Raw genomic sequence first — 17,290 nt, 5'->3', positions numbered from 1 at the left:
GTGCTTGTGCAACTGTGTCTGTCATGGCGGGGATGAGACTACTGCAGGCCTGGCTGCTAAGTTACTATGTTACCAGTTACCAGTCAATCATGAGTTACTTAGGGACCAGCTCAATACACAGTTGCTAGCTAATGTAACGAGTTAATTAGCAATGATTAACACAAAACCACAGACTAAGTAGAGAAAAGAATCAGTACAGACAATCAGCTGCCCCAAGACAGACAGTCAGTTGCACAAGCACCCATGTCACGAGTTCTGTCTGTCAGCAGCTAGAGGTGCAGGGCCCCAGAACAGCCATTTTCATGGGCCGAGTGCAGTGGGGCCCTGCATCTCTGGCTGAGGGGCTTGGTGGCCCCACCTCGCACCACTGATTGGCTGTGAGGGCTGTCCATCATGTGGTCCCACCCCTCGCTGCTGATGGGCTGTGAATTCTGTCCCACCCACCCCTCTGCTGATTGGCTGCAAAGGCTGTCATGTGGTCGCACCCCTTGCCACCAATTGGTGGAGATGGGCAGGGCCATATGATGGACAGCCCTTGCAGCCAAACAGCGGGGGGAGGGGGGGGGGGCAGCAGCCATCTTGCTGTGGTGTCAGCCCCCCTCCCTCCTTCCCAGTAGGCTGTGCAGCTAGGCCACAGTGTCCACAGGGACTTCTGGCTTCCCAGAGAGAGCCAGCATTTTATTTTTGGTAACAGATTGGGGAGGGATGGGGGTTGGGTTTTTGGTTTGTTTTGGGTTTTTTTGTTTTGTTTTTTTTTAGGGAGCCTGTTAAAAATGCAGATTCTACCCTAAACCATGGTTTCCACAAAAACCGCACAGTCACGATTTCAGTAGGTCCCTAGCTATAGCCAATTACACAAATTCTGACTTTGATTTTATTAGAAATGTCTTGACCTCCCTTACACTTTTGTCAGCAGTTGTGGCCACAGAAGAAGTTGTGACTGCCGAATCAGTGGATGGTGCAATCCAGCAAGTCGTCAGTTCTGGAGGTCAACAAGTTATTACTATAGTTACCGATGGCATTCAGCTTGGTAACCTCCATTCCATTCCAACGAGCGGGATAGGTCAGCCAATCATTGTGACCATGCCAGATGGGCAGCAAGGTGAGTGGAAACAGGAGAGCTCAGCATGAGCTTCCAGGACAGCTTCAATTTAAAATCAGGATAATATGTGACATATGAGTTTGTTTTGTTCATTAAATTGGCACTGGAAGTTTCTGTGGGAAGCTAATTATTTCTCTTAAGTCCACGGTAGAAGACTGAGGTGTCTTTTGAATTACATTTTTCTATAGACCTGTATTTGAAGTACACTAAAATGGATCTAAAATTTGATTTTTATATTAAAAAAAAAACAATGAATTCACCTTCTTTAACCAGTGAGATCAGAGAATATAGATGCATTGAGAGAGAGAAAGAGAGAAAAAGGAATTAAAATGTCAGGAAGAGGAAAAGGAAATGGGGTAATTTTCTGACTTATCTCCAGCAACCAGTCTGTATGAAAAATAGAAAGCATATGGCACAGTGGGTCTGTCAGTAGCTGGATCCTAACTCACTGGACCTACTGCAGGTTTTGAGGGCTACAGGCAGCGGCGTTTGTAAGTCGTACAGGTGTGCTCTTTCAGGGGCCCCTTAGAATATCAGTGTACATCCAATTTTGGAGAATGGACTGGGTCAAGAGAGAGAGCAGATGTGGTAACTACCTCATTTGTCCCTATTGGAGCATGTGTACATTTCCCTATGGGAGCTACATCTGCTGAGTCTGCTGTCTTGGTTCTGAAGTCTTGTGCAAATGCTTCTGCAGTTGCCAGTCCTTAGGGAGAAGTCTCTTTCCTGGCTTCCCAGCACCAGGCTCCTCTGTAGGGACTCTCAGTGCAGAGTCTTGTTTCAGAAAGCTGCCCAGGACTTGGTACACAGTATATGATCTATGTAGACAAAAACATGTGGTACTTAAGAAGTCTTCATCTTTCCTGGAAGTAATTAAGCTGTTGTTTAGAATACTTACAATATTTAATGAATCCACAATAACTGTGAATTTAAGATGACTTCCCAATGATTAAATTCTATGTATGGTAAACATATACTTTTTTTATAGTTTTCCATGTATAGAATCGAAATTTTGGAGGATCATCTTAAATTTGTCCTCCGCAACGGGGTCCAAGGGTAGGGTCATGCTCTGTGCCCCAGGCTGGAGCAGAGATAGAGCCTGCCAGTGCCAGAGCAAGGGTAAGTGTGGCAGGGGAGGAGAGGGCTCAGGCAGCGGTTGAGGTAGAGGCTACAGAAAATTGGAATCCACCCGCAGCCTTGCAGGGGGAGGGGGAGATGCATAAAACATAGCCTTTGATGTGTAATGATTCTAATGTAACAAGAACTGTAGAAAATGCCATAAAAGTAGTTAAAATTTTCAGTAAATACTTTTATTGATGTCTTTATTGCAGATTTCCACCAAGCTATTTTTTTTACACCATTGGAAATCTGGCTTTTGAGTCTACTCTTGAAAATAGAAGTTCATATAATTAAATAATAATTTTATTTAATGTAAATACCATGCCTTGGCTTTATATTTATCTATGCAAATGTGTTTTGATCGAAGTATTAACAGTACCAGCAACGGACATTGCTGAAGAAACTGTGATCAGTGAAGAACCACCAGTCAAGAGGCAGTGCATTGAGATTGTTGAGAATCGTGTGGAGTCTGCAGAAATAGAAGTAAGGAGTCTATTACCTGATGTGTGTTAACCAGAGTTTTCAGAACTGAATACTATGGTATTTCTTGTTTTATAGCTAAGTTTCTGTGCTGCCACAGATTGAAAGTTCATGGCCTAGTAACCAATTTGTATTTCCATCCCTCTTGTTTATATCATGATTTGTTTTACACAGTTCTTATAGAATAATTTAGTATAGTTTATAAGCACACCCTTTGTTCACCCTCCAAGTTGACTGTTTATGCACATAAAGATGTCACTTGTTTTCGTACTTGATAACTTGTTTTTTTTCTTGTAATATCACTGTCTTATTTTTAAAACTAGATACAGACAAGTTCATCACTGGTGATGACAGTTCCCTCCAATAATGAATGAGAATGTCATATCATCTCTCTGTTAAAGACCATTTGATTGTCTTGATTACTGAAAGTCATAGAATTTTTCCATTGATTACATTTAGATAAAAGTCTTAATGAGTAAAAAGTATGAAACAGTAAGATGCTATCTAAATGCCAGTTTTTTTTATCATTTTTTGATTATGCAGCAATAACGCTAACACATTTATAAACATCATCCAATACATTGAAATTATTATGTAAAAGTCCAATGTGCAAATGTTGAGAAATTTATTCTTTTTAGATTGTTTTTTAATTTAAGAACATTTTTTTTCTGCAATCCAGAATATCCCATGTTGCAGCCTTTTGACTTCCTACTCTCTTTGCTATTAACTCGAATCAAAAGTCTGTGAACATTGCTACCTATCCTGATTAGGCTGTAAATATCAAATTATTTTGTCTTTGTGAACGCTGGAATATCTTGATTCTTTAAAGTTGTATTCTCCAAAATCTGTTAATCTGAATACTATTTTGTGCCTCATTGAATGCTATTTATTGTACAGTGTGTGGAAGGATACCTCATGCATGTCCAATAATTAAAATTAACATCTTTCCTCAATTATTTTCCTCTCCATATGATGTCGCATGAAGTGCCTTCAGCTTTTACAGGTGTGTGGTTATTACAAATTATCGTTACAGTTGAAATTTTCTTGCTGCTTTTTTTTCTTCCTTTTTTAATGTATGGCTGTTATAATAAAACTTATGTTCACAATTTTTAAACCTGCCTGAATTCTTCCTAAAAGGAAGTTTCACTTCCTTAATCTCAGAATGTTAACAGTTTTATTTGTCAGGTGACAAAAAATTCACAGTGGTTAGGAAATACATTGACTCAATTTTAAATGCAGTAGGTCAGTGTGACAGTTCCTTAAAGTTAGGCTGTAAAATTATGTATTTCAAACAAACTTCATTGTTACTAAAGAGCATTTTATTATAAACAAAACATTTAAATCGATTACTGTGTTTTCAGAAAAAATTAAAGTTGGATACAGATTTAAGCCCTAATCATGAAATCAGCAGTGCATACATAGAGTGACTGCTTGCACAGAGCCCAGTTGACTCGGTGGAAGCTCATTATAGACATACTGGTTTGATTGTGTGTATTTCTTGGCATGATTGGGACTTTGATTTGACAGAGTTCCTTTTAAGCTTTTTCAAGCTATAGTCATAACTCAGAAAGTGATTAATATCTGAAACAAGAAAAAATGATAACATAATACTTGAAGAGCAAAGCTTTCATAAGTTATTGACGTAAATGGTGTGCATTGTTTTATCTTTCACTTCAGTGAGTTAGATATTTTATTTGCAAGGCACAGAATTATTTAAGGCTAAGAGCAACTTTCTTGAGCCACCTTTAAACTTATTAGCACATATACATACTATGGACCTTGTTTTAGAAATCTTTGTGAGCCAAACTTGTATTGCTTCAAAACCAGAAATTTCCCTGGAAAAAAGTTTGCAGGATTAGGATTTTGATTAGTTATGTCTGTTTGACTTGTAAACTCTAACAAGAGTTTATGAAAGTAAAATTACCAGGAATAGGATTGATGTGGTCACACTTTTGTGAAAGGAGTAACAAAAAGAGGTTATTGCTTTTAATTTTAGAGTAGCTAATTAGCAGCAAGAAATTTAACTGTTACACAAACATTGTGTTTATACAAACATTTTCACTCAACAATGTATAGAAATTCATATTCACCATTGAGGTTGACTGCATCCTTTCCCATATTTCATATAAACACATGCATTAAAGACACCAGCAAAAAGAGTGATCATTTCATAAAACTATTTTACATTTAATTTATTCATAAATTGTGTTTGTCTTTAAAAGGTCACATTCCTGCTTTTTCCTACTGTTAAAAATAATTTAGGGTTAGATAACTTGAACTATAAGCAGAATTACTGGTATTCCGTGTAGTGATATCTAACGTAACTTTAACTTAAATGCCAATTAAACAGCAAAAGTTGTTAGTGAGAGTGCAGCTGCATGTTTAATCGACTAGTATTTGCATTGGATTCTCTTTTAACATGTAGTCAGACTTCAGATTAAAAAAAACATTTGGAATCAGAGAAGAACTTAAGATCAGGATTATAGTGAGACCAGAAATTTAGGCAGTGCTACCAGAGTGTATTTCTGCTTATAAAGCTACACCCATCCATATCTGTTATAGCCTCTATAATGCAGTTCTTGCTGCTTTTCAGTTCCCAGTCTTCTTGTCTCTGATAGTTTTGTACTGTTCTCTGTTGATACAGTTTTTCCTCCACCTACCCAGTCTTATGAGATCTTCTCACTTAAGATAGTGGTAGAACTTTCTCCAGAAGTTGTTTTTTTTCACATTAGTTTTTTGCACACCACTGCCATTTTTTTGCAGCCATAGCCAGCTGCCTTTATGGTCTGCCATCATGTAATTGGACCAGTCATCTGCTACCAGTTGTTCCATCTTTAGCAGCCATGTAGATTTAAGTAATTCTGCTTCCTTGCCAAAAGAAACAGATCTTTGTACTAGATTAATGCAGCATAGCAGCCCCCAGCACTTTGTCCTTTCTCAAAAGGTAAGGGGTTTTTTTACAATACAGCAGAATCAAGTTCAGGAATTACGACAGTTCTTCGCTCAGCTTCAAGACTCTTTCCTTTAGTGTCACCCCTAAGATGTTCAGCTTCTCTTCCTAAATCTCCAAAATCTGCAGGTTTCTCCTAGTCCATAGGCTATACTTGTCAGCTCTTCCTCGCCTGTGTAAATATCATAGAGAGAGACAACACCATCCGATATTTTGACTTTGTATAGGCTTTTAAATTTAGAGGTTCATATGTATCTGAAAGAAACCACTGCCCTGGTTCTTCCTTTTAAGGCTCTGCTGTCTAGTTGAGAGGCATTTCCCCCCCATGCTGTTCTGGTTTCCTTCTCTGCTTCCTCTTCTACTGCCTTATTACTCCCCAACACAGCCAAGTTGCTAAAGGTGTAAGGCTTTATTCCTAATTTAGAGAAGCATTCATAAGATTCAAGCCACCTGGGATCCTAATTTTCTGACTTTGTAGAAGCACTCATTCTCCCAACCTCTGAAAAATACCCAGTTTATAAAGTACAATATTAATCTTTTAAAACCTAAATCTTTCTTTGCATGGATATGTATCTGCTTGATGGTATGTTTCTGTGGGGCATTTTGAATATGAAGTAGTTCAAATCTTTTTCCTCTGTATTCAAAACCAGTAACAGTATTCCTCAGTCTGATTTGCTGTTTGTTCCAGGTTCAAAGATACCTAAAATGGTGGCTCGTTTGTACACTACCTAATTTAGGGAGATTTTTCAAATCATCTCCCTTTCTCTCCAGACCACAACAGTTACCATCCTTCAGTGGTGGGGTGTGCATTTGCTTATAATTATGTCAGGGCGTCTGGTCTGTGTGAGAAATGAGGAAGAATATCTGTGTGCTCAACCTGAAGGCAGTGAGTATTTAACACAGGCCATTTAACATTGTCTGTCTTCATTGTATTTCAGCAATACAGAAAGGGCTTGTCTTCACTCAGACAGTTATACTTGCGTTATTACATTCAAGTGAGAGTGAACATGTAAGAGAGCATCTTTGCTACACAGGGTGATTGCAGAAGCATCTGATGAGCTGTTTTAACTCAAGCTGCTACATCCCGGCTACCTTAGTAGCTCAAGTGTCTGCAACACTACAGCACCAACCCACCCCAACAAACTCATGCAAGCTTAAAACACCGCATAATTTGAGTGAGAGATCTTTTGTATGTGAATAGGAATCCAGATCTGGGGCAGAACTCAAATTACTGGTACATGTTGTGTTCACAGTGCAAACTCCAATATGAAGACCAAATCATAGAATGTAACTACTGTACTTCAGTTGCTTAGAGAAAGCAGTGGGGTGGTTCTGTAGTTCTCATCTCTTTATTTCAGCCAGCTACAAGGGAAAATGGCTCAAAAAGAACAGCCATTCAGCAGACTGAATTTTTGGAAACTGAACTCTGTATTTGAAAATGGGGTTCTTAATCATGAAAATTTGCTTACTGGATAAGAGATCAAGAACAGTTTGTACAAAGCATGGAGATGCCCATTTTTGAGGGTAAGTGCTCTTTCATCTAGGTCGGGTCTGGCGGTAGAGTTTTTATCCTTCTCTTGTAGCAAGAAGGGTTGTCAAAAATCAAGAGCAGTCAAGCAGAGAAGGATGGTATTTTGCTCTCTTTTGATTTGAAAGGACCCTATAAACTTCATAAAACAGTCTGGCCCTTAGCTTCTTTCTCTCATCCATCAGGGGTCTGCTGTATTGGTGTCTAGTCACTTTCTTCCTTAAGTCTCAGTTTCACCATCTGTAAAAATGTCAATGATAGTACTGGCCACTGCATTAAAATATTTTGAGACCAAGAGATGAAAAGCACTATGCAAGAGTGTAATGGCATTATTATTACTTACTTGAATCTAACCAGGTTAAACTTAACAGCCAAAAGGTTAGTGGTATGGTATTTTGATTGCTGTTCTTGGGTAAGATGTATTGCGCCAGCCTTGAACATTTTAACTTGTTTAAGCCTGTCGTTGGAAGGATTCTTCTATTGGTGCGAGTCTCAGAAATTTCAGCCACCACAAGCATCCATCAGTTCCATCTTTGAATTCCTATTGAATGGTTTTCAGTATGGGCCTTAATAATACTGGTTTGTGGGTCCAAGTGTCAGTCCTTACAACCATAAACCTGACAAAATGTTTTCCCACTTTCTGTACGTTCCTCACATCTGCATCCACAAAGCAGAGAGTTGTTTGCTGGACAGTGCGTGATGGTTTTTTGGAGCTTGAACCTTGGTTCTTTTACCCAACCTTTTTTCAAATCCAAGAAAAAATTAATTGCTATGAAATAAGGATAAAGTTTAAATGACTTATTATAACTTTTGTAAGTGTGATTTACTCTGAATCTTTTCCTGAAGGTAGTTTTCTCTAGTTCTACAGAAATAATATTACGTTGTGGAGTTAACATCCAAGGACTGTTCTCTGTGTTCTCTTAATCAAACGTTCTATTCCTTTGGTTCCATTGGTGTTCTTCCCAAAGAGGTGATCCTGTTTCCTTCAGTACTGTTAAACCAAAGCAGAAGCCAGGCAATGGCTTTTTTAAGAAGTCTTCTCCACCAGGAATGTCTGCACATTTTATAAGAACTCTGGTATCTTCATGGAAGAAAAGAACTTAATGAAGAAATCTACTTACACAAAGTAGAGGTGGTGAATTCCATAACGTCTTCCTTTGTCATAGGTTCCTGCAAATAGCCTTCTCCCTTTGTATCCATTTACATTTTTTTCAGTATGTATGTACTTGTAGCTGGCTATTTTTCCAGCACCCTCCCTTTCTGTTTCTTACTTGCTAATTCCCAGAAGTGGCTCCAGGTTGAAATTTGAACACTTTGTAACATCAGACAAATTTCCTTCCCGTTGTCTGATAGAATGGCCATGCAACAGTTGGGATGAGTTTTCTGTGCTGCAATTCTTCTGAGTCCAAGTTTTGGAAGGAAGCCATAAATTATATTGTGTAATAATTAAACTTGCTTTTTGTCACAGCCAGTGTTGGAGAAAATTTTTGTCTGGTGAAAAGCAAGGAATTATCATTCAATACGCATAGCTTCCTATTGTATGCACTCAGTGGGCATGTCTACACATGCATATCTAATATACATTAGCCTGATTTAAGGCATATTAAGGGCATGTGTCTACATCAGGGGCAGGCAACTATTTTGGGCGAAGAGCCACTTACTGAGTTTTGGCAAGCCATTGAGGGCCGCATGACAGGAAGCCAGGGGCAGCTAAATACTAATTTTCTAAATTTTTTAGGGGCCCTGCGGACCAAATAGAGTGGCTTGGCAGGCTGCATCCGACCCGTGGGCCTCATTTTGCCCACCTCGGTCTACATGTATACACCGTTAATGCACTTTAAAAATAGCGATTTGAGGCTATTCAAGCTTAAAGCAGGTATCAAATTTATGTGCAAATAGTTAAATCACACTAGCAAATGTGTAGACGTGCAAATGCACATTAACGCAGCATGTGTACATTGATTTGGGACTAACTATAGTCCCAAGCCAGTCTGCACACCCGCATTAATGCACATTAGCGTGTGTACATGTGAACTCATGCCTAAATTGCCTTAATGCGCATTATGCTAATGTACATTAAGTTTAGGCACATGTAAAAGCATGTGTAGACATGCCCAGTATGTACTTATGTTTCCAATGTTTGCATAAGTATACAGTAGTAAAGTAACAGTAAAATTCAGCTGTACACTTCAGAAAATCTGTTATAATTTAAACAGTAGAAAAGCTGCACAGTTTTCAGATTCTGAAGCTCCTTATTTTGGAATACAAAATGAGCTCTGTTTCATTGAATAGCTCATGCATGTCATTTAGGTAAGACATGGATATTTATTGTACAAAAAGTCCTATTTTCTAAATAAGAGAAAGGTGGAGAAAAGGAGCCTCAAACTTCTGAGCACCAGAGTTTTGAGATTTTTCTGTCACAAGAGTAAGTTCCACATTATTCTTTCTGTGAAGTGGAGCCCTCATATCCTTGAAATAATATACTCCATATGAAACAAAACATTAACTTTTTAGCTTTATTTTCAGCTGTGTTTAAAATCATTAAACTTCATTTAAAACTAGCTGTAGTCTACTATTCACTTTACTGTTTTGATGGCGAACTCTTCTGAATCTTTTTAGTAAAACCTCTCTCATTTTTCTTGCTGTAAAATGCTGACACTAGCACCGATCAGATTGCCCGTATCCTTGTACACTTAAATCTTTAACATATATGATGGCTGACTGTGGGTATAACAAGCACTAGGAACAATAGGAATTGGAAGGAAGGCTTAGTGTGTGGTGTCCTCCATTTTTAGGGACCAATTGTGAAAATGCAGGATTATTGAGCAGCTGAAGAATTACTGAGGAAAAAATACTGTTCCATTAACTATTTAAGGTATGAAATGGGAATGAAGTAGTGAACCAATAGTAAACCAATAGGATGAAGAAAGAAGTATCCCAGTAAATTGCCATCCTGTTTGGTAGAAGGTTTCCTGTGGGCTAGTTACATCCTCTAGCTGCCTCCTTTCTGCAGCTACTTAGTGATGAAAGTAGAAAGAGTAATTGACTCAGAAACTGGCTTACCCATACAAATATGATGCATTTACTTCAATAAGGTGGTGTTCGGGTGAAGATCAAAACGCAGCTATTTTCCAAGGCAATCAGTTTTTCAAGAGGGCACAGTATATAACTGCTCTCCTGCATCAAACAAGATGGTAACCTCTGTATCACTAATGGTTTGGTACAATAGAAATCTGTTCAACCATGTTCCCTAGGATACAAGAAATATTCCCAGCTTTGAAATGAAGGGTCTCACTTCTCCTTGGAACCTTTCTATGACATCAGACCCAAATTTAGCAAGTGCAAGCTATGTCTGCCAAGTAGTCTACAACATGTAGCCATAACTCACTTTGTACAAATTTATAAAATATATCTAGCCCAACATTTGTTAAGTCATAAAAGTACAGTGTCCTTTGGGGTGGGACGGGAGAGGGAAAAGCATTTTATTCTTACAGATCATATGGTAAGGCTATCTTCATGGTTGTCTGTGCAGTTAGAGACTGCATTCTGCTGCACAGACAACCATGCTTTGAAATGTTTTAAGTTATACCATCCAATTGGCTGGATAGAAATAAAGAGTTTCTGTTTCTATTAAAGTTGGTAGGAATTTGAGTTCCCATTGATGCAAATCAGTTATTGTAATAGGGCATTTTTCTGTTACAATAGAAGTTAATTACCAGGCCTCAGCCTTCATCTCCCACCCTCATTTAGCATTAAAATGTGCTTTGTAGCTGAAATAGGTAACAGCATTCTATCCTAATTTGACAACGTCCTATTCTAATTCGACTGATTATCTAAACAAAGTGCTGTCAAATGCACAAACTGAAAAAAAGAGAATTATTACATTTATTGTTTAATCTCTTTTAGTCACCAGAATCTTTGGTAGCAATGCTAGGCACAATCTGTACAAAAATACAATAGGTTAAAAAGTATTACAGTGCCCCTTTTCAGCTTTTACAGATTAAAAATATACTTCTCGTTGGCTGGCTGAAAAGCAGCCATTACTTCCTTAAAACACCACTTTCATTACTTACTCAGAACATGCACACAGCCAGAGTACCATTGTATTTGATTTCTAGTACTCGTATTTTGAAAATATCTAAAAGTCATATTATGGGGTTCTAGGTTGGCTGCACCTAACTGATCTCTAAATCCTATATGCTCAGTATACAAGTGAAAAGAAGTTTTCCTATTAGCTTGACTTTCAGATCACAGGCTGTTCATTTTGCTTAATACCTCATAACTGGGAATAAATCTTCTATTTTACAATAGCAGCTCTGCATGTGCACGGATGCAGTTGCTTGATTGGAACCTGGTTAACAGTTTGTGGATATCCGATCAAACAAGGAGAGAGTCAGGTGAAATGGCTCAGCAGTAAAAACAGGAGTTAGGAAATAGCAAAAGCCTGAAAGGAGCAACTACGGCTTTGAGTACACAATAGAGACATTAAATAAGGTGTATATGGTCTATTCTGGAATTGACCACATTTTAATCAGTTAGTGTGATTAGAATCTGGAGTATTAAAATCAATGTTACTTTAGAGTATAATGAATAACAATGTTCTCATCCTCATCATCATTATTATTATAGAAATGCGAAATCATTATTGTAGGATTTCTCCTCATTTTACACACAGAAAAAAAGAAAACTCTGCTCCAGTAAAAAAGTATGCATAGAGGTGTCCTTTTCAGGGTTTTCCTCTTCTAGAACATTATAAAAGCAACCAGAGTGGCCTCCTACCTTTTATCCAGCTGACTTGCAGAAAAATATATTTTCCCTCCTTATAACATGCATATCTCAAGCTGAAGGAAAGTTGTTTCTCCTAAGGGTGTATTCCAGAACAGTGAAAATGAGACAGTGTAAAGTATCCAGTAGTAGGATTCTCATTCAGAATCAATCCTGGTGGCTTGTTTTTCTCATGCAGGCTTCAGGTATCACCTAGGGATTCTTTAAAAAAAAATACAGAATTGATTCCATCACAGTAGGAGGTCTGGGCTCTGATTTTTAGGCACCCAGATTCAGGTAACAGCCACTGATTACCATGGGAGTTTCTGTTATCCTGATGGGGAGAATTGAGTCCTAGAAACTTTATTTTCACACTGGTGCATCCTTTGTAATTGTATACATGTAGATAGTGAGATAGGTAGGCTTGAAAACTGATTTTAAGAGGTTTAAATTCTTCTTTCTTTTTTAATCACCTATCTCTTGAAAACCTCTAGGTCTGACATCTGTCCTCAACATGCAAGAAGTTTTCCAAAAAAAAAAAAATTTCCCCCATGGGAAAATACTATAAAAACAGATTGTTATTGGGGATCTTCTTTAATATATTTGAATGTGAAGTCTCATCAGCCACTGCCTGGCCCAGTTAAGCATGGTTTACTTACACAATAGTGTTGCAGTAGGAGGTCTACCTAAGAAACAAGTGCAGGATTCTAACCACAGAAGATGTCTTGGGGCACTGAGCACAGCCAGTGTGTTGCACCAAAAATGATAGATCTGTCATTTTAATTTGCCCTTGGCACGCATTTGACAAAATCTTGCTGTATTCTGTTTTTAATAGGAGAGAGAAACTCTACAGAAACAGTTGGATGAGGCAAATCGAGAAGCACAAAAGTATCGCCAGCAGCTTCTAAAAAAAGAACAAGAAGCAGAGGCCTACCGTCAGAAATTAGAGGCAATGACCCGCCTCCAGACTAATAAAGAAGCTGTTTGAATATCAAAATGGACACATTGCAAAGTCTGTTACTTTTCAGTCAAGAAAACTGCAGTACAATCTTGAACTGTACTCTGGATAGGTACAGAAATGAGATTTACCTGATAAAGAAGATGCTACACATTGATAACTGGACTTAAGCCATGAGCTCTGCTGATTTGTAACATAAAAACTGAATTTAGAAATTGTGAAAAGTATTTAAAATTAAATACTGTAAATAGTTGTTTTTTTTACAGTTCCAAAATTAGTTGATAAATCTTTTTGAAGGGATCCAGAAACACAAGAAGCCAATGTTTTTGTGAAATTTTTGATTTTAGTATGAATCTAATTTCTGAAAAACAGAACAGTTTTAAGGGTGATATTGCTGATTTAGGGTGAAAACTTGAAAATGAATTATGTGACAAAATGAATAGTTATTTCTATAAGGTAACAACATAAACCTCTCTCTGAATAAGACATTTCCTGATGGAAATCTTTGTACAGCTTTAAGTAGTTGTCTCAGTTTATCTGAAAACTCCTTTTTTTTAGAAAGTGAAATTTTTATATTTAATTTCAGATATATCCGAGTAGATTTACATGTATATGAAGCTAATATTTTTTAAACTTTTCAGTTTGTACATATTCTGCATGTTTTTATAATTTCTATCCATATATCCTGCATAGGTATTTTTCAGCAAACAGAAGAAAAATAATGAGAAAAATGTTTAGCCCTAGGGGTCATTTGAAGTAAGCAAGCTAGCAGCCAGTTTTATTGTGAATGATATATTTCTTGAAAGAATGTATTTTGTGAAAATAAATCTTAATTTACTCAATACAGACCATTTAACATTCTGATAGTGGAAGCATTGACACTTCATTTCTGTGAATCTCATATCTTTCATGAGCAAACTTTTAAAGTACAGAAATATGAAAAAATGTTTCCACTAGACAACAAATAGCAGCTTCTTTTTTTAAATATTCTTTTTTGTTTCCGTGGTAAACTTGCTATTACCTCAGTGATATATTTTACAGACAAACTTTTTCATTTAACTTATGCAATCGGATGGGAAAGTTTTGTGTTGTAGTGATGCTTTTCTTACCTAGCATCATTGCTTTTCACTGTGATATTGTGTTTGTGTCTGCTGGTGCAGTGATTTCTTCTATTATACTCAGCATTTATATATTGCTTTTTCACCTTCAAAACACTGTAAAATTGTTGCAGAATTTATCCTCACTATATGCCTGAGGCAGGTAAGTAAGCATTCTTGTCCCAATTTTACAGCCATCGTAAGTGGGACTCTCAGAGAGATTTTAAGTGACTTGCCCATGGCCACCTGAATCAGTGGCAGACTCGAGAATTGAACTTGGGGCTTCTGGCTCCTAGTTCAGTGTTTAGACTCTGCTGCCTTAAGACTGTTCAGTGCTGTTATGACATTAGCCTTTGAACTAATGTGCAGATCTCTTTTTCCTTTGTTGTAAAGTATAACTTGTCTTTTATTTTTGCTTTGCTTTTGTCTTTCCATGTTTCACAGCTTTTATTAAATTGTTTATTGAAACATAAAAAGTCTAGTTTACCTATACTGTATTCAAATGAATTGCCCTTAAAACTGTACTCTGGACTACTTTTTCTATTTTACAATTAAATATCTTTTCCACATATACAGTGTAGACTTGATTCTATTTGAATTGTTTTGTATATGCATTAGAGCTGAATTTTTATCATAATTTTGAAAAAAATGTGCCAGAAATGTTGTGGGGGAGGGGTAGCTTAGTGGCAGGAGGTGGGGGCAGTGAGAGACAAATTGGGAGGAGAATTGAATTTGTGAAATAAAAATCTCTATCCTATATTCTACAAGGGCATTTAAATAGAGCAGAAACATCTATAAGAAAATCTAACTGCTCTTTAGAAGCATTTAAAATATATCTAATGCAAATAATTTTTACATAGATTTCACAAAGAAAAAGTTCCTCATTTATTGACATTTGTTGTCATTACTGAGAAAATGCATTGTGCAATATTTCTGCAGTCTTTGTGCCTGCACGTAGATCCAGCCCTTTCAGTGAACTGAGCTCAGCTACCAGTATGTAGATCTCTGGGGATTGTTAACAAATGCTTAAAGTACTTTCTATAGCACCAGAGTCTGTTATAATATCAGTGCTATGCCCATGTAAACTAACAGAAGAGTTCTGCTCTGTTTTTGTACTGTCACTGTCTTGCATCATTAGTGATGCATTGCTGTGCTGTTTTTGGTAAGAGCTAATCTTTAAGAAAGGGCTCAAAGGACCAACTTGATCAAGCTCTATTAGTTTACTTCAGGCTCTAATCAAGCAACCAGACCAGTTCAGAAGGAGTGATGTAGCAGCAGTAGTACCTGTAGAGCAAAGCAAGTTCATTGTGGGTTTTCTATAAACCAATATGTATACTTTACCTGTTGACAATATACATTTCAGCAGAATTTAGCCAGTGCCCTCTTGCTCGTCTCATCAGCAGAAAGATGGAACTTTTCATACCTTCAGGGAAGTGATACAGAGTCTTAATCGACAAATTCAAGTACATTTTGCAATTAACACATTTTGCGAGTATAGGTTATATGAGTGTCTCCTTATGCTGATAGACATCTTAAGTTTGCCATTTAAAAGCATTTCAATCCTTTTTAAATATTTTATTTTACAATTTATTTTTTTACTTATCTGCTGAAATGCATTGTGTTATGCTGTTGACCTTAGTAAAATTATTCCCAATTTACAGGCAGATAAGGGGAAAACATTTAAGGGCATGAGCAAGTGAACAGCTTACGATGAGGTGAAGACATGTACTTATACTCTTCCACGGTTACTGCATATAAGCACGCCTACAGTAGATGAAAAGTAATGCACAATACTTTAGGCCTTAGTGAAAGAGGAGTAAACTTTTCCGGATTAGATTAGATTACTGTGGGGGAAGAGTGGCAAACACCACAGAACTTCTGATACACTCTGAAAAATGTTCTTCATTGTAGTTTGTTCCTGTGCCTATGTTCAAAGGCCTCATTAGCTACAGCCTGGCATTCTTTTTCTGGTTGTCTTTAATAGGAGGTTACACAGGTGTAAGTGAAGGCAGAATCTTTGTTCTTGCAGAAAGCATGAGAGAGACACAAAGGGGTATAGGTTGTAGGTGTGTTGGTCTGAGGACATAGGTAGACATGGTTCTTCGAGTAAATCTGTTATCTCTTCATAGACCACCTCAAATAGTTGGAAAAACTATTCTTTGTAAGCTTTTGGGTATAAATACCCTTCGTCAGGCTGAGGAAGTATCTGCAGTTGGTGTGTGTGCTGGTCCTGGATGGAAGGAATAGAATTCCTGGTTATGCAAGAAATATTTCCTAGAGTTCACTTGGTGCGTAAAAGATAGACATCTTGTGTGATTCTGTGTAGTGGTATACGCTATTTCAAATCCAAAATTGAGTTGTACACATGATGTTTTGGAATTTCTTTAGAATTTGTAGGCGTTAACAGTTTTAGTAAAAAATACAGGAACCAAGTATTCTAGTGAAAAGTTACTTACTGGTTAGGAATTGCCCTGAGTTGTTTCATGTTCAAAACAGTGTTTATGTCCTTACATCTTGTAAACTTCCACAGAGTTGAATTCATGAAAACGCTTTGAAATCGTGATTTAAAAAAATTGGCTATAGCTTCTAAAGTGATCATGGAAATGTTCATGTCCATCTGGAGGATTTCCCAAGGCTTTGGCAACACAGCCCTATTTAGCAAACAACCAAAAAAGAATAGCTTTTCTATTCATACTGCTTCCTGTGAGCAAACATTCTGTTCCCCTTGGTTCGTAATGAAATCAATCTGAGTGCTGTGTAACTATAACAGAGCATTCTTGTTTACGTCCAGTAATATTTGCCCTTCACGTATTTCATTATCATCTATCTAACTTCTTCCAGTCCTGAACGAGACCTCCTATTTGTTCTCTCCTATGATGAATAAAAAAGCCTTGGCTCACAGGGTGTCACTCTGAAGCAAGAGACGTAAGATAAATGTCATGTGAAATATCTATTACATGTAACTTAGGTCTGAAAACATTCTGGAGTAAAATGCTGCACCTTATTTGCTGTTCCAAATTGAAATCATAAATGTAATCAGTGACCAGCTTTATTTTAATGAAGTGCTTTCTAATTAAAGTAATGGATTGGCTGCTTGTAAGAGGAGAAGGAGTCAGAGCAGAATTAATACACTGCTTTTTGCATGGCTTTGAAAACTTTAAAAATATTTTCCTGGAAAGATTTTATATGAATGCAGATTTGAACAGGTTCATATTATAAATACAATAATAACATTCTCCCTTGAAAATGTATTGTTCATGTAATCACCTTTCATGTAAGTGGATTTACTGCT

The 17,290-nt window shown here is 37.3% G+C and overlaps 1 protein-coding gene across 7 annotated transcripts in view; it reads left to right on the top strand.

Annotated features, from left to right (window-relative positions):
• Window positions 1-14,569, top strand: part of GABPB1 (GA binding protein transcription factor subunit beta 1) — a 57,703-nt gene extending 43,134 nt beyond the window's left edge. For 4 of the 7 annotated variants that reach the window (XM_059714644.1, XM_059714645.1, XM_059714646.1 and 1 more), the window contains exons 7-10: window positions 914-1,102; window positions 2,589-2,704; window positions 3,687-3,704; window positions 12,779-14,569. In XM_059714644.1, the coding sequence (XP_059570627.1) occupies window positions 914-1,102; window positions 2,589-2,704; window positions 3,687-3,704; window positions 12,779-12,931 (476 nt within the window). In that variant the 3' untranslated portion in view covers window positions 12,932-14,569. The remainder of the gene's footprint in view (window positions 1-913; window positions 1,103-2,588; window positions 2,705-3,686; window positions 3,705-12,778) is intronic. The other 3 variants (XM_059714642.1, XM_014606039.3, XM_059714643.1) reach the window with 3 other exon arrangements.
• Window positions 14,570-17,290: the final 2,721 nt, after the last annotated feature.

This window comes from Alligator mississippiensis, chromosome 11 (genome assembly GCF_030867095.1).
Source record: "Alligator mississippiensis isolate rAllMis1 chromosome 11, rAllMis1, whole genome shotgun sequence".
NCBI lineage: Eukaryota > Metazoa > Chordata > Crocodylia > Alligatoridae > Alligator > Alligator mississippiensis.
This window is presented reverse-complemented; position numbering and strand designations above follow the sequence as displayed.